The sequence below is a fragment of the Motacilla alba genome, chromosome 2 (genome assembly GCF_015832195.1).
Source record: "Motacilla alba alba isolate MOTALB_02 chromosome 2, Motacilla_alba_V1.0_pri, whole genome shotgun sequence".
In the NCBI taxonomy this organism is placed as follows: Eukaryota; Metazoa; Chordata; class Aves; order Passeriformes; family Motacillidae; genus Motacilla; species Motacilla alba.
This window is the reverse complement of record NC_052017.1, coordinates 123,240,804-123,268,103: the sequence shown is the minus strand read 5'-3', so window position 1 is coordinate 123,268,103 and position 27,300 is coordinate 123,240,804. Positions and strand designations below refer to the sequence as shown.

General features: G+C 40.3%; 1 protein-coding gene across 2 annotated transcripts in view; it reads left to right on the top strand.

The window, feature by feature from the left end:
* Positions 1–25,840, top strand: part of ZNF704 (zinc finger protein 704) — a 102,034-nt gene extending 76,194 nt beyond the window's left edge. Inside the window, exons 7-9 of one of the 2 annotated variants that reach the window (XM_038127725.1) lie at positions 2,103–2,207; positions 7,842–7,936; positions 9,543–25,840. In XM_038127725.1, the coding sequence (XP_037983653.1) occupies positions 2,103–2,207; positions 7,842–7,936; positions 9,543–9,654 (312 nt within the window). In that variant the 3' untranslated portion in view covers positions 9,655–25,840. The remainder of the gene's footprint in view (positions 1–2,102; positions 2,208–7,841; positions 7,937–9,542) is intronic. The other variant, XM_038127726.1, reaches the window with a different exon arrangement.
* Positions 25,841–27,300: the final 1,460 nt, after the last annotated feature.

Genomic DNA, 27,300 nt, shown 5'->3' with positions numbered 1-27,300 from the left:
ATGGGTGGCCTCTCCAGCCCTAGGACTGATACCTCAGGCAAAGCAAGGGACAAGAAGAGGATGGAATTGCTGCCTGGGGAGAAAGTGAAAGGACAGGCATGAGAGAGACAGAGGATGAGCATGGGCTATTTCAGATATAAGGGTGATGTTAGCACAAATAAATGCAAATTATTCATTAACATATCTTGATTGGCAATTAGATGGAGGTCTCTAAGCAAATTAAAGTTTGGGTATAGAAATTCTTCAGTTGGTTGTAATGTTGTAGTTGCTTACCTTATGGAAGAGATTGACTAAAATGTTAGCCTGAAAAAGCGGACTGTGCTTGATAAGCAAAGATGCACATCTGGGAAATAAGTGAACAAGGTGATTGAGTATCTAAGTCTGATCATGTCTGAGGTAGATATTTAGGCACTGAGAAAAAGGATTTGAGCACTATGGTATTTTATGCAACTGCCAATTGCATCAGTTTTAAACTTCATGTTTCTTTACAAAACTATTGCCTGTACCTGTTACATTTAACTACAGAGGAGCTACAGGCAGGCTCTTTCAGCACCTGGGATTTCCCTTCCAGGTCTTACTCAAATACCTGAGGAAGTTGCTGAGCTGACCCTGGGTTTGAGCTGCCATCCCTCTGGGATGCTAAGCAGAGGCAGTGCTGCCTCCCTGCTCATCCAGGTCTCTCCAGTTCTTTCTGTCTGGAGCTCTGTGGTCATTCACTCCTTCACATTTGAACAACTACTGGTACCATCTGAAGTTGCCAAATCGTTCTTGACACCTTCCAGAGGTTTTTATATTTTGTGGAGCTCAGTGGATGTTTGCTTTGCATGTCTGTGTGGATTTTCTTGGAGCTGTCAGCAGCTTGGCAGCCCACAGAGCATCGCTGTCATACACAGAGGCATCTGGTGGTCTCACCTTCCTTTTCCTGGAAAGGCTGTAGGGGATTGCTTCAGCCCTTGTTTACTTGTAAGATTATCTGTAATGGGGACTATCAGGTTGTAGTTTGTCATCATTCCTCTCTGCTTGGTGGCTCAAGGAAGGACTCTCTTCCTGAACCAGTGAGACAATCTCAGCAGCCCCAAACACAAACACTGTTTAAATGAGTGTATCGTGTTATTGTCACGTACTGTCAACTGAAAGGCAGAAGTGAAAACTCATTTTAGCAAATTCTTTGTAAGTTTAAACCAAGGAGGGTTCTTTTTTGTGGTGACAGCTTGAGATTCAAGGGTCAAAGTGAGCCTTTGTTCATGCCGGCTGCTCACGCTTCTGCTAGGCAGGGTAGCTACGCAACTATGAATTTCATGATTCTGAAAATTAAATGGGATTTAAAAAGAGGCAAGGAAGAATTCATGGAAATTCATAACCCAGTGAGAAAACCAAAGGAAAGGCACAAGATGAAAAATGCTCAACAGTCTAAGCTCAGGTTATCGCCCTTGTACCCCAGGGCAGCACTGGGTATTACAGCCCAGATGGGAAGAACATGAGTTCAATAAGCCCAAATATCTGCTTCAGTTTAGTACTTCAAGAGCTGTTTTTCTGAATCCAAAGGATGGTTTACAGCTCCTTGTTCTTAATAGGAAAAACTGTTTTAATGGGGATGACTCTAAACATTTTTCTGATAAATGAGAAATGGCCAACACTTACTGTTCATCACTTCCATCCAAGAAGCCTTGCTATCCACACTGAAATTGTGTAAAACAACTGCCGTGAGTTAAAGTATGGCCTTGTTTTATCGCTGTGGAACAGGTGGTCATCTGGGAAGTAGTTTTTGCTTCTTGCTGGCATTCCTTTAAAAGTTACTTGTGTGTGACATGTGATTTTGTCTGTTTTTTTAACAGATCTAGCTCTTAAAGGTTTCTGTGGATTCTTTTGAGAGCAATCATCTTTCTCTAAACAAGGTTGAGGAACAGTGGTGTATATATAGCTCTGTCCCTTCCTTACTAGCTTATCCATGATTATCCCTCTCACAAGGGTAAAATGCTTGTCACCATGGAGTTTTTTTATACCTTGGAAAATCTCTCACATATTTACCATTTCAAGGAATGAAAGATCCTTTGGAAGAGGAATGGTTCTTCTCGCTGGAATAATACTTTCTTTTCACACAGGCCACTCCTCCGGTGAACATTCCAGGGTCAGCAAAATTCACTCCCAATGGCAGTAGCTTTAGCATCTCTTGGCAGTCACCTCCAGTTACCTTCACCGGCATTCCAGTAAGTGCACATCAAAAAAGGAAAGAAGGGGAGAAAAAAGGTTTTTTAGATCTTTTTGCTTTGTTTCACAGTGTGTAATTATGGAATTAAATGCGACACTGCAGATACCAAAAGGAAACAAATTAAACATGTGCCTGAATTGGCCAGCATAGCTGTTTTTAACACCTTTGTAACTCTCTTTATCAATGCAGTTAGGTTATTTTTGCATCAGTATCTGTAAGCAGACAATTGAATCTATAGTATCTATAGTATATATATTTTTTAAACTATATGCTTACAAAAGAACATTCTGGTAGGTGCAGAGCTTGGCACTATGTGCTTCTTTTTTGTGCCACTAAGAGATTTCTTAAAAAACTAGATGGAAAATCAGCCTTGTGATGGTTATGCTAACAGGCCAGTTGGATTCAGCAGCATTTAGGTGCTGTTACCTAAGTGAACTCTGAAGGTGAAGCATTTTTGAAAGGCAGCTGAAAGAAACAATAAAATAAAATGCAGAGTCCCATTTTAGGAGGCTACAAGTATGTAGCCCCTACTAATAGCAGTAAAATGTTGTTTTATACAGAAAACATGTTCAGTATCTATTGCATTTTTGTTATTAATACATATTGCAGTTTGATAGCTTTGTAATGAGGATGTATTAGATGGAAATTCAACTCTGACCCTTTCTTCAAAAATGCTGGCATACAAGGCCTAATTCTATGAACAGTGATGCTAAAATCCCAAGGCATCAACAGGACTGCAGAAATGTGACATTTGCTAAAACAGAGAATTGCAATGATTCCAAACGTGTAGTACACCACAGTGTAGGCATGGTACTGTGGGGGGAGTGAAAAACCTTCATGAAGAGTTGCAAGGGATTCAGCTTGTAGTGTCTGGTGTGGAGACTGCTGAAAGTAAATGCAAATCCCTGTTTGTGAGTAATGGGAAATCTTCTCTATTATTAATATAAATAAATATTAATGTAAAGTATCTTCATTTATTGGAAAGCTCCGTTTTCGTGATGAATTGATATTCTCTAATCATAAACCTTTCTGATATCATAACATCTCATTTAATATTACACTTTATGAATTTATGAATTTTTAAAGTGTGTTATATGAGGCACATTGCTCATCCAAAGAACCATATAGCTTTTTTTTCTCCTGACAGTGAATATTAGACAAGGCGATAAGAGATACTATTTCCCTCCCTTCTCTTCACCAAGTGAATCTCCAAAGCTTCTTACTGTCAACCTTTGGCAAATCTTGGAGATTTTCTGCAGAGGCTGTGGCATCCTGCAGAGCTGATAAAAATGAAAGTGACTGAATCAATTACACTGCACTCTGCCAATGAATATTTATTAAATTCCATCAAGGAACAACTAACAGTGAAAGACATCATGCTGGCAGCAATTTCAACAAGAGTGCCTCGACAGAGTGTGCTATCCACAAAGTTCCCTGAGAATTTGATTTCCCAACAATGGGGTTGATACGGAGTAATTATGAAACTGGCTCCTTTTGTGAAGTAGCAGAAACTGGTGCCAGGAGTGTTGGGGATCTAAAAATGCAATTAGTCACATTGTAAATCAGACACTTAAGAGGACAGGATTAGACACGTATGCGTCGAGTTTACTTGTTCAGGCAACAACACCAATCTGTGGCTGTAGAGTGGAGAGTTCTCAATAGAATTTGAAAAATGCTAAATCACTTTCTGAGAATTTGATGGAGATGGCAATGATTTAAGTACAATTTGAAAGTAATCCCAGTACAGAAACCTGGGGAAGCAGTGATGCAGAGCTATAAACTGCTCAGGGAACTGTTTGAACTGCCGTTACAGCTCTAACAACATTTATAAGGCTGTTTAACAAAGAAAAAAAATAGTAATAAGAAAAGAATCTTCCAGGTTTGCACACATTTGACTACTTTGTCATCAGTGTTATCATTTATGAATTACAAAGGCTTGTCTGCAGTGAAAAATTATGTCCAGTAAGTGATGGTACAAATGCAAATGTATGTTAAATACCTGTATATTAAATTAAAGTTTTATTTCTGTTTCAAACTCAATTAGATATTGCTTTACAAAATCAGGGGTCTGCCAATTCCCACCCGTACACTGAGTGTAGGTACTTCACCTACATTCAGACTTTCTCTTTCTCTGATGGGGTTTATTTAAGACCAGACTATATGACAGAGCCAGCATAACAAGCTCCCACAATTGTGACATACATGGTCTCTGAGATGAGACACAAATCTGTAGCACCCAAGGGAACCTCAGAGAGTAAGTCCAAACCTTTACTTTTTGTCTGACCCTAATATTTGGGCAAGCAGTTTTCTAAAATGACTTTGGAATACTTTTCTGGCCTGGACAAACCACTGAAGAGGAAAAGGTTAGGTACAGATTTGAAAAATTGCATATATTGGACATATTTCCAATATAGTCTCCTTTCACGTTTATTTTTTGACACATACTGTTTCCCCCTTTCATTCCTGTGGACATTGAATTTCAATGACATTGAGCACTTCCTGCTTTCTCTCCTGGGAAATGGGGTGTTCAAACACCAGGAGTTGCATTAAGTCCTTATTTTCTGAAAGTCTTGAGCAGAACAGCACTGAAAGGCTTTTGTGAATATGGGTGTACTTACCAGCAAGTAACTGAGCACTTCTAAAGAACGCATACATACTGCTGGACCAGTTGGGCTCAGTACGTGGCTGCTCTAGGCTCAGGAGTGTTCACAACATCTAAACACAGGCATTTATTTAGACATCTTGTAGTCACAAGGGAAGAGAAGTGGCCAAGGTCACTTGGTCTGTTCATCCTGGAGAAGAGGAGAACTGAGGGGAGACCTCATTGCAATCTACATCTTCCTTGTGAGGGGAAGAGGAGGGGCAGGTACTGGTCTCTACTCTGTGGTGACCAGGGACAGGACCAGAGAGAATGGCCTGAAGGTGTGTCAAAGGAGGTTTAGGTTGGATATTAGAAAAAGATTCTTCCCCCAGAGGGTGTTTGGGCACTGAACAGGCTCCCCAGGGAAGTGGTCACAGCACCAGCCTGGCAGAGTTCAAGAAGTATTTGGACAGTGCTGTCAGGTACATGGTGTGACTCTTGGGGATGTTCTGTGCAGGGCCAGGAGTTGGACTCGATGGTCCTTGTGGGTCCCTTCCAACTCAGGTTATTCTGTGGTTCTGTCATTAGGGGAATCTCCAAAGCCCTTTGTGCTCTGAATCATGCATGGGTTAGATTCCAAGGCAGATGGGAAATACACTTTTTCGTAGCATTTTTCTAAGATAACTTTGCAGGTGAAAGGTTGAATGTTGGAACAGTTATGAGCCATTGTGAGGTGTTGTTCTTTGCATGAAGCAGAAAGGACAGACTGATTGTTCTACCAATGGAGGCTGAATTAGGAGAATAAATCAGCCACACCCTAGGGATGTGTGAGGAGAGTGAATTAAATAATGCAAATGGGATGAGCCATGGTGAAGTCCATATGTCTTGGTATTGGAGGACTTAGCATAATGACTATGTACTTCCACTTCTATATAATGTATGGTAAAAGTCTTCCTGAATGTCAGTATGATCTCCACTGTCTTATACTTACTTACACCTGCCTGCTGTAAGACCCAAAAAGGTTGAACAGGCAAGATCCTTGATAATCTGAGGTTTACAGATGACAAATCTTCTCTGTAACCACAGTTCCCCCCTGCCCAAGGAGTTGTAACTGGAAACTCCTGGTCCTTGCTTCAAACAAGCAGCATTATTTCACTCTGCATTAGACAGCGCTTCAGAGATGAAAAGCCTCCAAGGGCAAGGATTGCCTTCTCAGGGCTTGCTCCTAATCTGCTCCTAGTGTTCTCCCTACAGAGAGCACCTGACTGGTATTGTTCAGACCTGCTGCAAAGCCTCTCAAAACACACTAAAGCTCAGCCTCAGTGCTGTGTAGCTGCCTTGGTGTGCCAGTCTGCAGAACCATCGTGCAGAGACCCTCTCAGGAGAATGCAAGGGAGGAGTCTGCATGCTGCAATTACTGCTCCAGCCTGATCTCTGTTTGGGAGTAAGCAAGATAATTGCTTATAACATAGGAGGCCATCCAAGTACTCTTCTGTTCAATGACAAGCAGCTAATATATCGAGTGTCAGTTACTAGTGGTAGACATAGAATAATATCTGTTTTTTAAAATGTTTCTGAACCCTAGCACAATGACTGGAGATCTCTGATTACTGGTAACGACTGGAAGACTGTACAGTGTCTGGTGAATGGCAAATACTACAAAAGTGATCTTGCTTTGCATTTTATCTTTGGGGTTTCAATCATTCTTAGGTAAAACAAGGAAAGGGGTTGATAAAAATTTGGAAAAAAGTAGAGAACAAGCTGCCTGTGGTATTCTGGAGGGATAGAACAAAATGTGGTCTTTGGATGTACAAAACATGGTAAGCTGGCAGAGTGAGAAGACATTTCTTCCAAGTTTTGCAGGTACATTTTGTATATCAGGAATGGCCTAAGTTTGTTCAGAGATCCACATACGCAATTAAATCAAAAATTTCTCTTCCTACTAGCCAAGAGTAAAAGTTGAAAGAATGTCTGCACTCAATTACAAGCATTAGTTTTTTGCTACTGTGGAGTAGGTTTTAAATTGACTTTGTATCAAAAATCAAAGCACTTGCAGTAATTCTCTTCAAGTGAGGTCAGCCAGTTCCCTCTCTTCCAGATATTATAAAACTTGAAAAGGGCAGGAGGGAAAAGTCATAGCAGTGCAGAGAACTATGAGCATATCTGCAGTTCCTGGCAGCAGGAGGCTGACTGTGCACTAGATGAAACATTCAATATACAACAAAAAAAAAAGTGTTCAGAATTTTTTTCTGGTATTTTAGATGTAAACTGGCTGTGGCCTCCACACAGGAGCAAAATAAGATCATAGTAAAATAATTTAGGTATAATTGAAGGTCAAGCTTTATGCCGTGTGATCACTTGAATGATGCCAAGCCCTGTGCTCATGTAGGAGACTTCTTTGGAAAGTCTCAGAAGACCAAACTACCCCCTTCCCTTGGAAACATTCACCAAGAGGACACCTGCTGAGACGGTTTACTGTGTGGGGTAAGGAGATACATCTTGTTAGCAACTTTGATCAGAAGCTGCATTGTGCTCCCTGCTTGTTAAACCTCGAGGGGCCCCACTGTGAGTGCTCTTCAGCAAACCCTCTTCTCCGAGGGTGTCTCTCTACAAAGAGTGCCAAGTGACAGACAGGAGCAGTAAATGAAATCCCTTTATTTCATAGGAGATTATTGGTATTGATCTCACCACAGGACAGAGTTTATTTTTCCAGTTATTTTCTTTGCTTAAATAGGAGAAAATTTTCATAAGAGCTATTCAGAGTTTTTAAATGAGAATGAATGTGTTTCTTATCTTTTCCAAAACCTTCAGTGATGCTGATCTGTATTTTGGATTGCTCTAGGAGGATGACTGGAAATACAGGGAAACAAAGAGAAGCTAATGTAATGTACCTAATGCTAAATTAACTTTTCACTTAATTATGTTTGTATGTTGTATAGTCACCTTTCCTTGTCACCATGCAGCATAATTTGGATTTTCTTGGAAAAAGTATTTATACTGCATTCATATGTGTATGTTCTTTGTAAGCAGCTTTTTTGTCTGTATTGACAGGTCTCACCAACCCATAATCGTCCTGCAGGGAGTGGAGAGCAGAAACAGTCCCACACAGTTCTTTCATCACCGCCTAGAGTAGCATTTGGCTTGAGGTATGGGACCATTAGCTCCTGCTGACACTACAGCCTCACAACCTGGAGGTATTCAGTAAATAAGTTGTCAGTGGCCAGAGAATCAGAAAAAGCCCACCTCCAACCCTGATTGCACTGTCAGGCAGGTTCTTGCTAGAGCTCTTCAAAGTAAGCGTTCAGAACCTATTTTTCTTTTCTCTACCATCAAAGGTAAAGTTCAGCTGCACTGTCTGGCTTTGCACTTTTCCCTGAAAGTCTTACGTGTTTATCACCACTCAGTCAGAATGGCATTTGGCTTTGATTGAACTATAAGAAGCCCTGTCTTACAATAAATTAGATTAAGGCAAAGCTTTTTATGCCTTGTCTTCCTAGACATAAGCTGCATTCATTACCACTAAATCTAACTGATATTTGACCAGAATCTACTTTTAAAGTGTTCAAAAAGTTAGGTTAAAAAAAAATCAGACTGTAATGCTAAATTGCTTACAGTAAAAAACTCCTTATTTCTTACAGTCCTAAAGGTGACTGTACCCTAAAATGAGGCAAAAAGATTTCATGCTTTTCATTTTCTTCATGACTCTCAGATCATTGCATATGCTACAAACCAAACTTGGGATCTTCCCAAGTCATTGATTGTGCCCATTAATTAATGTTCAGTAATCAGAAAATATGTGGGTATGCAAGAAAGGAATCCCATGTGTGCCATGCAACATGTAAAACAGGTATTAAACAGTTCTGTTGCTACAATTACTTTATTTAAAGTTTCTGGGACAGGTGGCATTGCAGTAGTGAACGTTGGATTGCTTGGTGCAGCATTGCTCCTAAGGTTTGCTGTCTTGCTGTGTGTTGAATTAAAAAAAACATTTTAACACTCACTTGGATCATTTTCTAAACTTGTGATCTTTTGAATGTGGTTGTAAGACGGAAAACAGGACAATTGTTACAGCTTTAAAAGCAGGTGCTGCCCACCCTGCTGACTTTGGGGACCACAGAGAAGGTGCACACAAGAATGTGCTGTGAGTGAGAGCAAGGGTTAAAACTCCCCACTCACTTTGTTGTTTTTCAGTCAATGAGCTCAGAGTAAACTGCAGGAAGAACCAGCAAGGTTAGGAGCTGGTAGCTTTTCTCTGCTTTGTCATAGCTGATACCTGTTGATGGTCAAGGTCTGCTGCTCTGAGCTATTCTAAATATTTTAGCACAGCTCTGCAGCACTTAAGCCTGACATGGCCTAGCCTGTATTGTGGAACAGCTATGACTGCCCGTTACAGCTTGGCACTTCATGTGGCTAAAGTATCATTTACTAAGTCCAGGTTTAGTTACTGGCTAAAGTCAGGGCAGTATGTTGCTGGGATCATCCCAGGAGCAGAGGAGCAGGCTCAGCAGCTGCTGCAGAAGCTGTAGAAGCCAGGCAAGGAGAAGGCCTGGTTCTCTGAGAGTGATGGAGTCACGGCCATACATGTGTCTGTCACTTCAGCAGCTCCCAGCTGGAATGAAACCAGCCCAAACCCCATGAAAAGCCACGGGTTCTCTGCCTCCTGCACTCCATTGAGTTTGTTGTCCTGGTCTTAGGGTGAAAAGCAAAACTACTAAAGCATCTCGTTAACGAGCTTCCCTTTCTTTCTGACAGGAAGCCTAGAGGGGAGGGGAAAAAGTGTCGGAAGGTCTATGGGATGGAGAACAGAGATATGTGGTGCACTGCCTGCCGATGGAAGAAGGCCTGCCAAAGGTTCATCGACTAATGATTGAAATTATACAGAGGATTTGGGGAGGGGGAGGACAACAGCAGAAGCAGATTGCTGCAGCTGCACTGTATCACTTCCCATTTTCCCCTCCAGTGATGTGGTGTTGGGGGTTTTGGTTTTTTGGGGTTTTTTTCATTTGTTTGTTTGTTTTGGGATTTTTTGTTTTTTTTAAGAGCTTTGTATTTCAAAATGAAGCACTTGTAGCCAAGGAGAAGCACTAATTAAAACCTGTGTGGAGCAATAGAGAAAAAAAAAAAGCAAAACCAAGACCACACAACAAAATCTGTCTCAGTAAGTGTGGAAACCAGAGCAGCTATTAGTGTTCTTCTGTAAAAGAAAGGAAAATGTTAATTATTTTGCTAACTCTGTGAGCTGCTTGCTCCCTAGGATCATTTTTAACCATTTCAGTCTTTCTGCTGTGAACGTCTGTATTTGCTAAACTGAACAATTTTTCTTTTCCTGAAACAAAGATCTCTTTTTGAAAGCTTTCTAATAAACACTTCAGAGTCATATAAGCTACAGTTTTCTCAACAAAAGCTGTACTAAGACTGGAGACTGCTAAATAATTCGCCTGATACAAATGATCGTGATTATATTTTTGAAAAGGGTATGTGGGGAAGAGTTGGGATTTTCATTCGATTGTTTATAGGAGAAAAGCAAAGCTGATTTTGCAAGAAGGACAAGCAGCACTCCTGGAAGTTTTTTAAAAGAGGCACAGACCAGTGGAGTGGAACAAAGTAATTTAAGTACCAAATTGGATTTTGATCCTCTAGAGGAAGAAAAGCAGCAATGGCAAGTCACCAGCAGATACTGTCACGAGAAGTCTGAGGGAAGAAATACGATGATGCTTGATTGAAACCCACAAGGATATAAGGGGGCTCCAGTAGCTTTTCTTACTACTCTCCCCTTTCTGGGGGGGGTGAACAGTTGGACCAGCACAGCTGTTGCTGCAGGAGGCCTGTGAAGAACTGGTAAATGCAGCCACTAGGATTATATGTAATACCTAATTCAGGGAAACGATCCAGCCCAGCAGTTCTGCTTTTGCTTCCTTTTCTCTTATTTCAGAGATTGTTGTTAAGATAAGGGTTCGTTCAGCTTTTTCTTTTAAAGTTACTAGGATTTATTTGATGCAAAAAAATTGATAGAGAAAAGAAAATACCCTCTTTCCACAACATCATCTCAGAAAAAGAAGTACAACAGCAAAGGAGCAACATTTTTGTGGTAAAAGACCATTTCTTAACTCATTTTCATAGATGAATTAATGAGTTTCTGTATTTGCAGTACTTGGATTGATTTGGGTATTTCAGTTTCTCTGTCCATTAGGAAGTATACACTGGAATGCTGCAACCTGGTGTTCTGTGTCCACTTGTATCAAATTACTGTTAATCAATGATTATTTCAATGCAAAAATAAAGGAAGGATTTACTAGGAAGTGAATGTATATGGCGAAATAATACTTGCCTGTTAAAGAAAACAAGACATCTTAAAAAATCAAAGACACAGAAGCAAAACTTTGCCTATTAATAGAGCCTGAAGGGCCACAAATGCCTGGGTTATTTTTTTTTTTAATAATATTTGAACCAATTGAAATTAGACCAAATATTTTTCTTTTTTTTTTTTTTAATTGTCTAAGCTGGCTCATTCTCATAAGAGGACTTTTAAGTATCTAAACAACTTTCTAAAATCTGGTCCAAAGTTCACTTGATAGCTTTATTAAGTGTGCAGCACTGCTTGTGTCTGTGTAAAAGCACAAAATAACAATGCAGCTGTTTGGAATATACACTGTGGATTCCATAGGGTAGCAGTGAAAAGAAGAATCTATAATAGGAGCTACTGAAGGTTATCATCTGATTTTCTGGGAACAAGTTAATTGGGCAATCAGGTGCCTAATTTGAGCATGCTATTTCTGAAGTTATTTACAAATTGTGTAATTTACATGCACAAGTGGCAAGATACACTTGCATGCATGCAATTACTTGATTTTTTTGCCCAATTGTGTTCTCTAAGTCACCAAAAAAAAAAATAAGAAAAACAGACTCTGAAATCCAGTAAGACCCTGAGATGTATACACATATGAATGTGTATGAGTATTTTTGTATGTGTGTGTGTATACACATGTAAAACTATATATATTATATAGTTTTATATGTGTATATAAAACTGAAATTAACAGGAAGAGAAAGATTGTTTTCTTTACAAATAGAAAAAAGGCACTAAGGGTCAGTGGGTATACATAGACACTGTATTATCTTCTTTTCTCTTAGTAAAACATGGATTTTCTTTACATGTTGTATTTTTTCAATTTCCATGGTTAAATACCTCATAGTAATTCACAGACATTTCATCTTCAAACACTGGGCTTGTTGATGGTGTACTTACTTTGATAAAACTTAAAAAATTTGGGACTTCCCCAAGATATTCCTGCCAATTTGTTCCCATTTGCCTCCCATTTTAAAGGCACTCCAAGACTATAAAGCGTTCCGTAATTCGACTGTTGTTGAGCTAACAGTATTTGCCTATATATTTGTTGTTCACCTCCTTTTTGCTTTGGAGGATTTTTTTGAAAATAATGTATCAGATTGTATATTGTTTCTATAATGTCACAGCATTGTGAGCGACTTTCTCGAGGGCACTTTAGGAATTATTGTAATAAGATTATTCTTTATAAATTTCTGCACAGAAGAATGGTTTTGTTGCCAGACCAGATTGCCCTCTGGTACAAATTGAATATGGATTATATAAAGGACTAAAGCCACAAACCATCAAAGCTGGAGAGAACGTTGGTGTTAACGAGCCAGAAGGTATTGATAAATCCTGCAGGACAAAGCTAAATTACCGATATTTTTACTCAACCTTTAATCAGTGGTTTATATTAAATCAGTTTTGGATCTTACAGCTGTGGCATTTTGATTCATAAGTAGGCACCTGTCGAGGTACCGTGTCGGAGGCAAGGCCGGCGATAGCACGACAGCCCGGCGTGCACAGAGCGCTCTGCAGTCACTTTGTGCTGTGAGCTCCAGTTAACTCATGTTGCACGAGCAGTTCAGCTCCTGCCGAGATCCCCTTTGTGATCCTCACCCAGCCAGCAGGAACGGAAATGTCAGCTAAGCCTTCCTTCTGCTGGCAGTACTGATCATAATCTGGAGTAATCACTTCCATTTTTCAGTCTCTCGCTTCTGTTTTGCTTTGGGCTGTGTTGCTGTCCTCGTAACACCTGATTTCTCTCACACTTCTGCACTGACCAGTCCAGAACAGTCAGATTTCTTTGTTCTCTTGAGGAGGGGCTAGCCTGAGTACTGTGGTCATTTATTCTCATCACTTCATGCCAGCTCCAGTTTTTGGTTTCTCTGTGGGAGGTAGGTCATTGTCTCTGACGCCCCAGAGATGTCAGAAGGAATGTCTTGAACACATCATGCAGTGTCTGTGTGCTACAGGGAATTGGATGGATCTATGTCAAGAATCAGAACTTGATATAAAAATTTAAGGATCTGTTTATTGTTCATATTTTTGACATTGGTAACAGAAATGCCAGCATCAGTATCAGAGTGGAGATCAACCATACTCATTCCAAGTATTTTTCTTTAGGAGTTTCAATGTTAAAACAAAGCTATTTCCCAATTACCTGTTCCCCAAAAGATCTGGAAAATGAGTTAATTTTAGAAGTGGGAAATTTTAATGGCAGTTTTTAATACTGACTGTGCTCCAGCTGCTCCTCTATGAAGATATGGAACATTAAAACTCAGATCATCTTAGTCATAAAAGGGTTTCCACACAAAACAATGTGCCTGATTCTCTAGTGCCTTGCACAAACGCAACAGGATATACAAGATGCAAAGTGAGTAAAACTTCTGTTCTAGGTTGCAAGTTTACACTTTCAACCAATACCAGTCTTCACCTAGCACGTACCTGTTGGCAGGTCAGCCCTGCTTGTGTGAGTAAGCTGAGCAGAATGCCTCTCTGTCAGATTACTTTTCCCATATCCTTAGCCTGGTATGAATGTTAGCTCTCTAATTATCTAAAAGTTCCTTGTAGTCAATGGCTATCTCTATTCCTTGTCCCTTTTGTTTTTCACAATAATGACTCGATAAGCAGCACAACAGCAGGTAAAGCTTTAGCCAAAAGCTCTTGTAGAACCTGCACGAGAGATTCCAGCACTATGCAATGTCCCAGATGTTCCTGGCACTAATTTCATTTTGTCATTCATTCTGATCCAGTACATTGGGGTGGTTCTCTATTGCTTGCTGTGGTCTGGGACCAGCTAAAATGGCCCTGTTGAGAATCCAGGACAATTACTGTAAGTGTTGCACTGCAAAGTGATTTCTTTCTTCTCCTGCCTGTAAATGTGTTGGAACATGATCTTAGAAGCAGGACATGGAATTAGAGGCTTGCTAGCCATTTGCAGAGATGTTGGAGGTTGCCAGTGAGGCCTCCTTCTATTGGTTCAAAGTTAGAGGCATCTGCTGGAGAAAGTTGTGCTGCGCCTTTTCTTAGAAATAATTTGATACAGAAACATTTGTAAAGCTTCATCTTGTTCTTATATTTATATTTTATTCAATCTTCCTGTGAGGTGGTAGCACTGGAACTGAGAGCAGTATGGAGTTTGGGCTTTAATCTGCATTTGTCAGGTTTTTCTAGTACATAGCTAGGCAGGTGTAAGGTATCGTAGTGTAGATTTTATTCAGCAGAATTTTATGGCACCTTTGGAAAGTACCTGGAAGGAAGCCACGGACAGAAATCAAGCTGAGCATTTAAATACACTGTCTGTCTGCTGGATGGGAGCAACCTTTCTTTGCATCCATATGGAGCTGGAAAATCTTAACAGCCAATGTACACCTACACTTGAGAGTGCCCACTTGAACTGCTCTTTCCATCTTGGACTACAGTGCTTTCACACTGACCATGCTCTCAGTTCTATCCAAATGTGGGATTTAAGGAGATGGGTGTCTCCACTTGCAACTTTTTGAGCTTATTCCTCAATACAGAAAGCACCCATCATGTTCTTTGTGCTTCACACAGACCATTTGTAAAAGCAATGCAGAAAGACTCTGGGAACAGGGAAATCAACCTGTTTCTGATGGCAGCAGCCAGAAGAAAGTACAGGTTGCTCTGGTGTTTCCTCACATTCACAGCAAGAATTTTTTCAGCGGATGAAACAGAAGAGAATAGATAAATTTAGTAACAAGCTGGTGTTCTGCTGGTTTTTGACACATCTTGACACCTAGAATTTTCTCCTTATGTATTTGAATCTGAATGTGAGATCTCTCATATACCCTTGAGGGAAATAAATTTAGCAATATATAAATGCTCTTTCAGCATTAAATCTGAATTCTTTATGGAATTAAAATCTAAAGATGAACTTGAACATTCTAAAATGTTTGAGTGTTGGTATTAACTGCTTGCCAATCCTCTTAAAGATTCAGGTTTGATTCTAAAGTCCTTATACATAGTATGTGATACCCAGCATCAATTAATATATGATGTTTAATGGCAGTGGCCAGATAAACAAAAGTTACTGAAATGTTTGTAAAAAGCTGTCTCTGGAAGACAGGAAAAAAGAAAACAGTTGAAACAGATTTCCTCAGGGAACGTGAGAGGGCTGTAAAGGCAGGATGCGAGTTTGTTTGAATGGAAGATGTCTAAGAGAATGATTTTTTTTCTATTTTAGGCAAAATAAAAAAAGCAATATGTCACTACTTGAATTATTAAAATTAGAATGAAGCACTAATTGATGAACATGATCTTACTAATGCTGTAGCTTAGGAAGTTCCAAATACAAAAAAAAAAACCATAAAAATACAGAAAATTATCTTAAAACATAACCTAATTTTAATGTAAATCTATAAATTTGTGTAAATCTTTTCAGGATCTAGTGTAAATATAAGGGCTTCTTGTCTACAAAGTTGCTTGGTTAAAACATGCTTTGTCTGTAATTGAATTATTTCTTACCAAATGACTTCAGCAAGCAAAAAAGCAGTATGTCAGCATGATATCCTGGAGAGTTGTGTACTGCACTTTGCAAAGGGCTAGTTCTACGTGAAATTAAAAGAAAACATGTCATCACATATTTTTTTTGTCATATCTGCAGAGGTATCAGCTTCAGTAAACCCAAGGTTTTGAATTGGGCTGTCTAGGATTTTGAAATTCCACAAGTTTTGCAAATTCTCAATTTTGCTTTATTTTTATACAGAAAAATCCTATTCGATCCATAATAAGCTTTTCCTAACAATTCTTTCTCCTGTGTCCAGGCACTCTGTTTTGCAACTACCCAAATGTGTATAATGAAGTGAATAAAAATCAGCATCCTCAGTATTAGGAACTGCAAATGTAAATAGCATTTACATGGTATCAGAATTTTCAGTATCAGTTTTTGACTGTAGTAATTAATTCTTAAAGTGATGTCAACAAATCTTTCAGGGAAGGGGAGCACATAGTCTGTGAATTACAAATTACAGCTGCAGAGACATAGAGCTGCTGGTATTACAAGAATAAAATGTAGGCTTAGGTTCATCAGAGCACTCGAGCATGTGTTTACCTCCACTTGTGGAGTTTGTTGATGAGACTCCTTCTGCTCCTCAGGTTTGGCACACATTTTTGAGCTCTTCTGAAATCAGGCCTTGGCAAGAGCAGATACTCCTATAGCTTTGTCTGAAATATGCACTTTGTGGGACAATCTACCTTTTCCTGGATTTATGCAATTTATCTTGTGTTTGGAGGACCAGACAAATTTACAGAATTTTTTTATTAGGGTTTTTTGCATTGCAGAAGGGAAGGTGAGAAAGAGACAAGTTCAGCTGTACATTTCACCCTGTGAAAGCATTGGTTAAGTTTGTAAAAGGTGTGTATTTGACATCAAGCTCAAAGAAATCTACTTGAGCTCACTGAAAAAAAAAATAAAACATGATACACAGGTCACATTAAATAAATTTCTCTTGTTCCATCTGTATTTCCTGTACACTCAATATTCCTCCAGGCAACTGGAGGCATAGGAGCTCTGAGTATGCAAGGAAATAAATGAGTTTACCTAAAAACTTTAGGAATACTATGTTTTTAAGCCACAAATGATGTTGCCTATGTGTAATTTTTAGTGTTAGAAGAAAATAGACAGTAGCCTTATTAACCAGGTGCAATACTTACAAAGGGCTAAATTAGGGAAACAAGTGATGTGTGTTTGTACATCACTGCAAGCATGCACTCTTTGAAAATGGACTTTTATAGCACTGGGATCTTAATACCTCTCTGAAATTATAATGTTGGTATAATTTTATAACTGCTTATTATACGTCATGAAACAGGATTTGGGAATTCCTAAGAACCAAAAGGAGGAGGGAGAAATTGTAAATCACATAGACTAATAGTATGCTATTTTCCATGACAAAAGTAAACTTAAAACACCTTTACAAAGCCATACAAATTCTGGATTATTGAAAGAAAAAAAAATATACTTCCCTTGGTTACAGAGATAGTTTAGTCTGAAATTTCCCTTGATTTGTGTCTTGCATTTTCTCAAAGTTTTGGGGTTTTTTTGTATTCTGATGGTGAAAACATCCCTAAATTACCAGCATTTGGCTTGAATGGTATCATTTTGAAAAAACTTTTAAAATTGAGTTCTTCGTGATACTGTACAGTCTGAATGAGATCATGCAACATGATCTGCTCCAGCTTAAGTAGAGAGTTCACACAAGCAGAAGATTACAGGAAAAGATTGCATTGAGCATTCATTGTTCAGTCATGAGAAAGATCTGAACAAAGAGACTAAAATCTTCGCTCACATATTTCTTCTCTCCATCTGCATTGCAGGGTTGGTGGAAAACAGGCTGCCACATACAGTGTATCTGGCTATCTCACCCTTGTTTGGGGATTTTTTTTGCTGATAAATAATGAAATACAGATCATCTTCCCATCTCTCTTGCTGTTTTCGTCTTGTTCTGCGAGTCCAGAATTAACTGAAAGACATAATAATCTGATCTGATGAACAGAGACTGTTTGGTTCTTTCCCTGTTTGACAGACTTGTAACAAAGGGCCAAAGTACAAATGCAGAGACATTAGTCAAAAGGGGCTTGAGCCTGTCAGAGAAGACCTGAAAAAAATTGCTCAGAATTGGATCCCAGTAGGAGGAAACTAGTCTTAAGCAGTCAATTACAGAAGTTCTGTGGTTGAATTTTGGTGTTTTGGGGTTTTTTTTTGTGAATTACACATCTGGTAAAAAGTCGTATTACACAGTTAAGAGCAGAATGCAGATCACACTGTAACATGCAGAGCCCTCACAGCAGTACAGGTTTTCTCAGGAAAGTTCAGTTACTCCCATGAATAACTTCACTGACCAGGGCTGTTCTCACGGGTCATGGCTGTAGAACAAAGGCACGTGGGTTTTCCTCTGTGTATTTTCTACTAGGATTGGGAGTGTGAAATTGTGAATCTCCCTTTCTGAGGGCTTGAGAATTGTGCATTCAGCTTTGTGAGAGGGATGGATACAGCGGATACCTCTGCACATGTGCAGGGCTCTTGGAAGAGTTTCTAGTCATACCAAAGTGGCAGCACTCTGGATGTGTTACCTGGTGACAGATTGAAGAGCTGTTAGGCTGGTGGTATTCAGCCTGTAATCTATCCTACTGATCCCAGTCCCAGGGAGAAGAAGGGGGTTTCCCAGTATGGGATCCAGGATAGCCAGCCCTTTGTGAAAGGAGTCCACACCACCAGAGTCCCTGTGCTGTTGGCTCAAGTGTTGCCTTTGCTGTGTCCAGCTTGAGGGAGGTTGGTTATCCAGATGCATTCATGACGTGTTCATAGTACAGAACACTCTTTTGAAGAGAAAGAATCTCTTTTTCAGCTATTAAAATAAAACTGTGGGATAGCTTTTAAGTTACAGAAAGTTGCTGAATGAGTCACAGCATTGTCAGACATGGTTGTGTCCCTCCTTCCAGAGCCATGCTGCAGCTCCCCTGGGGGCTCTCACAGAGCCCTGGAACCTTAACCAAGTTTTTCCCAAACATTTGCTGGAACCCAGCACTGAGCTCTAAACCAAGTTAGACCCCCAGGTAAAGGAGGCTCTTCCCAGCTCTCTCCCAACTCTTTCCCAACTCTTAGACTATGTAAGTTAGTACTTCATCAGTAGACCTTTGTAAAGGGGACATTGCCCCATTGCTTGCCTTCGACAGCACCATCCACTGCTGCATTTGCAAAGAGCCAGACATCATCTTGGTCAGTCATGGAGTTTGGGGATATTATTTTAGATTTAGACCTCTGCATCCTGCGTCAGGCTGCAGTTCCACAGCAGGTTAAGGTGACATAAGCTTGTGCTGCTGTTGAAAAAGCTCTTCCTACCCTCAGCAGAGACATTTCTAGAGAGAAGTTTCCTGAGTTATGCTGGCTTGAGCCAGTCCTGTAAGTTTAGGTCTGTATAAAATGCTATGGCCTGCTGGGTCTGTGCCCCTGCTCTGTCATGGGACAGGCATGGTTATACTGCCTTCTTCCCACTCTTGTCTTCTCTGGAGTCTCATTAAAGACCTGAACTTGCACATACCCCACAGCATTAAACTCAGGAGAGTTCCACCTAGGGCTGGTGGCATTGATTTTGATATGAAATTAAATATATGGTGGAAAAGAGAGGAATTAGATCAATATCTTTAAGTCCAGTGTGTCTTAAGACTGTGTCTTAACTGCACCATGATTTTGCTAAGCAGATATTGGAGGAGTTAAGGGATGTGAAGAACATTACTGGATCCTGTTCCTCCCTGGAACCAGTCAGGAATTATTCACAGTAATCTCAGGCAAGGTTCATTAAGGGGCTGGGAAGTCATGACCTCTGTAAATCTCTGGGCTACAGAGAACCAGGGTATACTTCTTACCCAGACATGGTATCAACTGGGAATGATCCTCAGCTGCTTTGCTAGTGCAGAGTTTTAGCCTCTTTTTACTACCGCTTCAGTTTAATAGTGATGGGAATGCTGGGCAAGAGGTAAAGGGTCATCAGGTAACTGAAGAAAGAGGAACCATCAGCATCAATTGCACTGTGGGTTTTTTTAACTCTCTGAAACAGCAAGCATGTTTTCTTGTCACTTGCTGTTCGTGTTGTCTCATGTAAGAAAAGTATTTCCACCATAGAAGGGGGTAAATTTAGCACAGGGTAAGCAGCTGTAGGAAACTAAAAACCCAACTGCCTAGTTTTTATGAGTAAGGGATTTCTAAAACATTCTTCTTGCCGAAGACTGCAGTATTTATAGCCACACATCCTTTTTTCTTGCTTCAGTCACAAAAGGGAAATACCTGCCTGCATACATTGTTCTTCCTTTGTTTCCTATCAAATCTTGTTTCAGAGAGTATAAAGTAAGTTCAAGTTCTTTTTTAAAAAACATTTTTTCTAAATTATTATTTTTAGAACCAGAGCATTTCCTCTTCCACTTCAGTGTAAAATTACGGAGCTTTAATTCGCTCTGCATTGCACTTTATATATTTTTTTTCACTTTTTGGGCCATGTATTTTTGATACACAGAACAATAAAGGTTTTATTAATCTAGTTTTAACTTGAAATTAACTGTGAAACTAAGATGTTTTTATAAAAAATGCAAATTCCCTAAAATACAGTAAATAATCTGTTTGGGTCAGAGACATTTTTTAATGATACACTGAGAAATATTATAGCTTCTGAAATTATTTATCATTTTGTAAATTCAATACATTAATGGATATCATGCTTTAAAGTGGAATGTGAATGAGAAGGACACAAAGTTCACAAAGTTCTAGATGATAGATTTCCTTATATGCAAAACCTGCATTAGTTTAACTGATAAGGATTTAAAAAAATAGCCTAATCTAGTTTAAAGAAGTGTGAAACTTAAATAGGCACGTTTAAAATGCCAAGAGCTCATAGAAATTTGGAAATGAGTTTTAAGTTAAGCACCCAGGAGCCATTTCTCCCCATGCTGTGCAGTGGGCGGCCTGTGAAGCCCCTGGGCTCTGCAGGCGGTGAACTCATGCTGGCACAAGGCAGCAGCAGAAGCCGTAGGAGAGTTCAGATTTTCCTGCTTTAAACAGCTGCTCTCACAACTTGCAGGGCCACTGCCGGGTTGGCAGTAGTATTTCCATTTGGTTTTTCCTGACATCATCCCCACTAGTTTTGGGAACTAGTGTCCTAAAGACAATCCTTTTGTTCCTAAGTGAATTAATGAACTCATCTTCCCTCTGGTTTTGGTGTTAAGCTTGCAGCACTCACACTATTGCACATAGTTTGTCTTAATTTGTAGATGCCAGTTTCAGCATTTTAAACAACAGCTACTCTGCCCCAGCAAAGAATCCTTTTAAATCTTATGGAGCATGCTGAAAAATAAAGACCTTTTTGACTTTTACTTTGTCCAAACTCTTTATTCCAAATCACACAAAATGGGGAAAACAAGGCACGTGGCAGTGAAGAGGGGAGAGAGAGACAGCGATGCTCATTTCCTTCCCAGGGTGAATCACTCCTGGGCTCCCCTCTCCCAGGCTGAGCGTGTGTGCGCATGGACCATGCACAGCTTGGAAGTCATGTAAAATCCATCCTTGTAACAGCTCTTAGTTGGCCACCTCCCAGAGACCCCAGCTCCTTTTCAGAGGCTTCCAGACATTCTGCTCATTTCTACATCCATAGGTAAAAGTAAAAGCTGCCTGCTGCTCCAATAGCCTGGGTATAGTTTCCCCTTGGACTGCAAATGTATCACCTTGCCATTTTTAATCAAGCTGCAGTTCTTCCTGCAAAAGATGGGCATGATCTAGGTATTTGTATGTGCTGCAAAGCTGTTGTGTCCTTCCAGGGACCGCCGGGAGTGCCTGGAGCGAGGCAAGCACACTGCCAGTGGTGTGCAAGCCTTGTGCATTCTGTGCTCCGGGGGCAGCCTATGGGCTGGCACAGCACATTTAGATAAGGGGCTTCCACTAACAGTGACTTAGACATAGCAAAAAAATGTTTCTTGTAAGAAGCAGGTGCTTTTCTCATTCTTACAACATTAAAAACACACAACAAAATGCCACCATACAGACCTCTGTCAAATTCTCACAGTCTCCTGTAGCACCAGCAGCTGGGAAGAACTCAAGGATTCAGAGGACCTTGGCCATAACTCATCAAAAGGCCTCTGCAGTCCATTGCCATTGAAAATGATTTAGTGCCGGATCAAAGCCACCCAGACTTGGGCTCTGCAAAATTCCTCTGAGAACTTTGCTGTTATTTCATATGAAGTGTTAAAATCTTTGTCTCAGCACATGAGTCAATTCTGCCTGCTGAACCAAGAGTACTTCCAATGGACTTCAGATATCTTAGGAATCATTCTCAGTACAAGTCAGGACACTCCAAACATTTCAGTTGTTTTTCTTGAATCAAAAACATTTGCAAAATTAGCAATATGCATATTAATGCCTAAAAGTTGATAAAAATAATTGAGTTAAGGTACTGAGAAGTATTTGCTTGCACCTGAAACTTTAAAGAATGACTGCTGAATTTGTGATGTGCTAAGCACGAGCTTCTGAGTTTCATCAACGCAGTAAACCAGCTTTGTACATAGTAATTTTATAAAAATTTAGAAGGTTTTTTTTTTCTCAAGTTACTCAAGTAGTTCAGGTAATGAATAATTTGTTTCTGATCAATGCATTTTAGAATGAGCAAATCTTATCCTCTTGTGCCTCTAAAATTCATTGTTTGTATGGAAAGAAACCTTTACTACTTTTCCATTTCCCAGTGAAGGATCAGTTCACTAAGCCACAGGCAATGTTTCTTGACTTTAGATGGCAAAATATGCTTAGATAATTTTACTCTCTTCCATGTGAATCTTTTTTTTATGAGATTCTTAGTTTTTTCTAGCCTTCAAAAATGCCTTTGTGCAATTTCCATAGATACGGTTGAATAAAAATTGCAAGAATCTAAGTCAAATGCTAAGTAAAAATCACGTACATGAAACAAACATGAAGATAAAGTCTCATGAGAAAAGTCAATCCATTGCTGAATTTATATTTATAGAACACATTGATTAGCAGAGAGTACTGATCTTTGTTAAAATTACATTTAGAAGCAGATCACTGTGTTTTAGTGTCACAAGTGACAACAGAGTTTTTCTTCAGGAAAAGTGCAAACGGAAAAAAAAACATTAAAACAGATCATTTAGACCAGGATTTTCTCAATTTAGGCTCATCCTGCCTGTTACATTACTGTTGTATGTTCAGGAATGCTCAGGACAACAGACATTCCTCACGGGAAGCAGCTAGGTTCCAAAGCGTCAACTAAATAAAAAGAAAGTGAGCAAACTCATAGGATTTTCTTAGTACTAGCTCAGCTGTTGCAAAAAAAAGGACCAAAAACAAAACAGCAAAAAAACACTACTCACTTCTGAACTAGAATTTCAGCAGTTTAAAAGAACCATATTTTGATCTAGTTCCCACACCTTAGCTAAACCCAGGTTACTGTTGGTTTGCTTGTTTGTCTTTTGGGGTTTTTACTTCTTAACAACCCTCAAAACAGGGTTTTGTCTCTGTCATTGCTGAGATGGTTGAATAGGAATCTCTTGAAATCCTAAAACACGTGATTAGAGAAACAACATACTTCTAATGAAAAAACTGCTTTAAAATTATCTGAAAAAGGCAAAAAGAAAAGTTAGCTCTGTAGTTGGGAAATGCCGTTCAGCTACCATTAACTCCTAGGTTGTGTGTTTAACTGACATCCTGTAGCTTTGTCAGCTCACGTTTTTGTTAAAAGCAGATGGTGATTAAACTACATAGCAAAGGACCTTCCTTTGGTCTTTGTAAATGAATGTATACATACAAACTATGCATTTTCACACAGCTGCATACTGTATCTTGAATCACTTCAACCTTTCCCCTAGCTTAGAAACCCCCAAACTTAAGGAGCAGAAGGTGTTCCCACCTCCTTTGGCAGATATTTGTCTCCTGTCTTGTTTCTGCTCTCCAAAAACCTTAGATGCAGGACAGAGCAATGCTGAGCTGCACAGCCCAAGGAGCAGAGGGGCTGGGGGCCTGTCACCGAGTCAAGGACCTGGCATGCCCTGGGGGACCAGTTTGGGCTCCCAGGCCAGTGTGGCCAAACAGAGGTGCGGTGTCTGTGCTCCCTGAGCCAGAGCTGCTCCAGCCCCAGCACCTCTGCACTCTGGATCAGCATCCTGGGCGCTGGGGCGGCCAAGGGGGGCCAGCAGCTGCTCTCACCCGGGCTCAGGAGGAGTTTGCAGCCACACTCAGCCCAGCTGTGCCAAGGAGAGGCCACTGCCCCTGGGCTTGCAGGCACCATCCTCCCCTTGGGACAGCCTTTCCAGCCATCCCAGCAGCCCGGGTTCCTTCTGACCATCACTTCCCCACCGTGGGAGGCAGGGATGGCTCCTCAGGGGTGTGCTCCTCTCACTGCTGACACCTGCCCCAGGTGATGCAGTGCCCAAAGTGCTCAGCCCTTCATCCTAATCACTGGCGGACTTCAGGCTGGGGTGTGCAAGGAACAAAGGATCAGAGCTTGGGTTTAGTGTACCTTCTGTTGGAAGGGAGCAGGAAAGATGGAAAATGGATGTCTTGTTCTTGTAGCTGCAGTAATTAAATGTGGGGAAAAGATACTGCATGCAACATTTCTTACTTAAATTTTGGGTTGTCGCTGTAATATACATCAGCCCAGTCTACTCAATGAAGTGTGTTTCTTATGCTTTATCCTACAGGAAGAAAGACCAAAAAAGTAGAAGTAATAAGAATATCCTTGCTTTAGACTAAAGCAAGCATGGACTCAACAACAAAGAAAGATTTTGTTTATATGCAAACTGTTTAAATATTTGATACCAGTATGAAGGTAGTCATATTCTTATGTATCTAGAGATTTGCACTCATCTAGGTTATGTTAATTAAAAATATTTTTGCGGTATGTATTTGTATTTGAATTTGAGGGGCCAAGTCTTTAATTTTATATTCTTTACGAGAATTAGTGTGGCGATTATGTTCTTCCATTTATCGAGCTGCCTGCCCACCCATGCTGGTTGTTCATTTGCATAAAGAATATTTCCACTACTTCGGAGGTTTTTGGGTGGTTGTTTTCGAAGGGAACCTGCCCCAGAGAGTTCCACAGGATTGTCCAGCATGAGTGGGAAGCTCTCTGGAGCAGCAGGTCACCCTTACCAGGACGTGGCCTGTCATTGCAGCAGACACACGTGGATTCATTTCCCTGCAATCTGCAACTGCCCTGTGGGCCTGGGGTAGCTCCAGCTGCAGTCCCTCAAATCAAAGCTCTGACTGACCCTGTCAGTCCTTTGCTGTCACTTACTATCACAAAGTTAACTTTTTACAACGAGGAAGAGCTTCCAATTCTGGCACTGATGGAAATACTGAATACTTTTAATATATATATATATATATATATTTGGAAGTATTTGAACAGTGTTTTGTCTTTTTTTATACAACTTTTAGCCAAATAGAAAAATTCTGATTATTACTTCTGTGGACACCTGTCCACCTGTAAATAAACTCATATATTCAGGTACATGAACCTGAAGAAAAAAATAATAAAGACTGTTCAGGGGCTATGCGCTTTGCTAGCTCCTGGTTCCTTTGTACATAAGAGGTAACTGTTTAAATGTTGGGTGGGGTTTTTTTAATTTACCTGTTGTTCCTCTAAAGAAAGAAGAAAAAAAACTTTTGACTTCGTTTTCTCTTTTCTGAGTTAATACAAAGATTTTCTAACTTTTTACTGCAGAAATGGATAAATACCTGGTGCTAAGTGAATGTGAGTCAAACTGGCCATAGCAGACACACCAGTGAGAATGCACTTTTCCTGTGGCACACAATGTATTTTCTCAGAAGGGACCTTCAAAGGACTGTCAGATGTTTACATTTCTTCTTGTTGCCCCAAATAGTTTTGAATATTCAAATAACTTCCAAAAAAAAAGTCACGGTCCATTACTGATGCAACAAATCCTTACATTTAAGTATCTACAACAGCTTTGTACAAATACCATTTTAGAGATAGTTGAAATATTGGGCTTTCATACTTTGTAATGCTTTGATGTGACAATAAATATGCTGTTGCTATCTAGTCTAACCTATTGTAGACCTGTAACTCCCTGTTTCTGGTTATGTCATGAATTGCACTGGCTTGAATACAGCCAAATACTGACTGTTCAGCTGAAATATTCCGACTGTTATGATGTCCACAAAACATGAATTAAATGCACTTGTATCTGACTACCATGGAGTATGTCAAATTATTCATGTAATAAATCCCTTGTGTATAACTTCTGTTAGCTCTTTATGTGAACCTCAGTTCTTTCACAGCCATGAATGCCTGTGCCTCAACCAAGGACCTGCTGGAGTCAGCCAGTGATAACCTTTGCATTGACTTTGTTAGGAGCAGGGCTGATTCCCTTCCCTTTCATCAGAGGGCTGATGTTTACACACTGTGAGCAAAGACACACAGGACAGGGATGTTGAATTCTAAGTTTTGCCCCTGTCAATTTGAAGTTCAGCCTTTAGCTGGTGACTGTGGTGTCCCGCTGCCAGGCTCACGCTGCTCCTCCTGATGCATTCTGCAAACAACTTCCCCTGTCCTGCTCCTGCCTGGCAGCCTCCCTGTGCACAGCAAGGAGCAATCATGACAGCAAAGGACTGTTTGGCCAAGATACACCTTTGCCATAGGAAAGCTGATGAAGCTGCTGCTTGAAGCTTGCAAGCTGGAGGGGCATCCCTGAAAAAAGGAGTAGTTTCTTGAAAAGGGAGTAGTTTCTTAGAAAAAAAAAAAGTATAAACTAATACTGTTTCTGTCCAAAGTCTTGACTCTTCTTCCAGCTTTGTTAGGTCATATTTAGATTTTCCTTTGGCTAATGCGTTCCTACCTACTGCTGCAATGCCAAGTCCAATATAAATAGCAGGGCTATTAAACTGAATGAGTGGTTTAATCACTCTTCTTGCATTTTCCTCCCTTCAAGCAGCACCTCCCCACCACACACCTGCGCGCTCGGTCACCTCTCCAGCAAAGGAAATCCGTGAACAAACCTGTTCTCTGAGCCAGAGGCGGAACAGCTCTGGCCAGAAGGCGCCGTCCTGTTGCCCCACAAGAGGTCTCGGTCCCGGTCCCGGTCCCGGTCCCTGCCGCTGGGCGTGTCCCACATCCCTCCGCACCCATCCTGCACATCCAGGCGCTGCTGGGCGAGCGGCGCTCCTTGCAGCTGCTGCTGGAGGAGCCGGCTCTCTCCACAGCCCCGTCCCTGCACACGGGTACTCAGAGCTGTCTGACTTGTGTCATTAGAGTGGGGAATCCCACGGCTGACTCCTGTAGATATAAAAAGAAAGGGATTAGAAGTCGTTTAATTACCAAAGAAGCATTTAAGTGATATTTCAGACTAAATTCTTCTAATTAAATGCCACTTTAAGAGATAATAATCTCTGCTGTAATAGATGTTTCTGAAGACAGATGGGCTGTCTTCAGAATTAGAGTTCTTGTTTCTACATTAAAGAGGTTCCATTTTAGACCAAAATTCAATTCTTGTGCTTCCCTTCCTCCACTTGTGCACAGGCTTTGTCTCTTTTTTGTCTCATGTACTTCCCAGAGAAAATTTTGAGATAGAATGATTCAGTCTCTATCTGCATCAGTAACTTCCTCTAACCTCATTCCTTGTGGTAAAAGAATTCAGTAGATTCAAATTTAT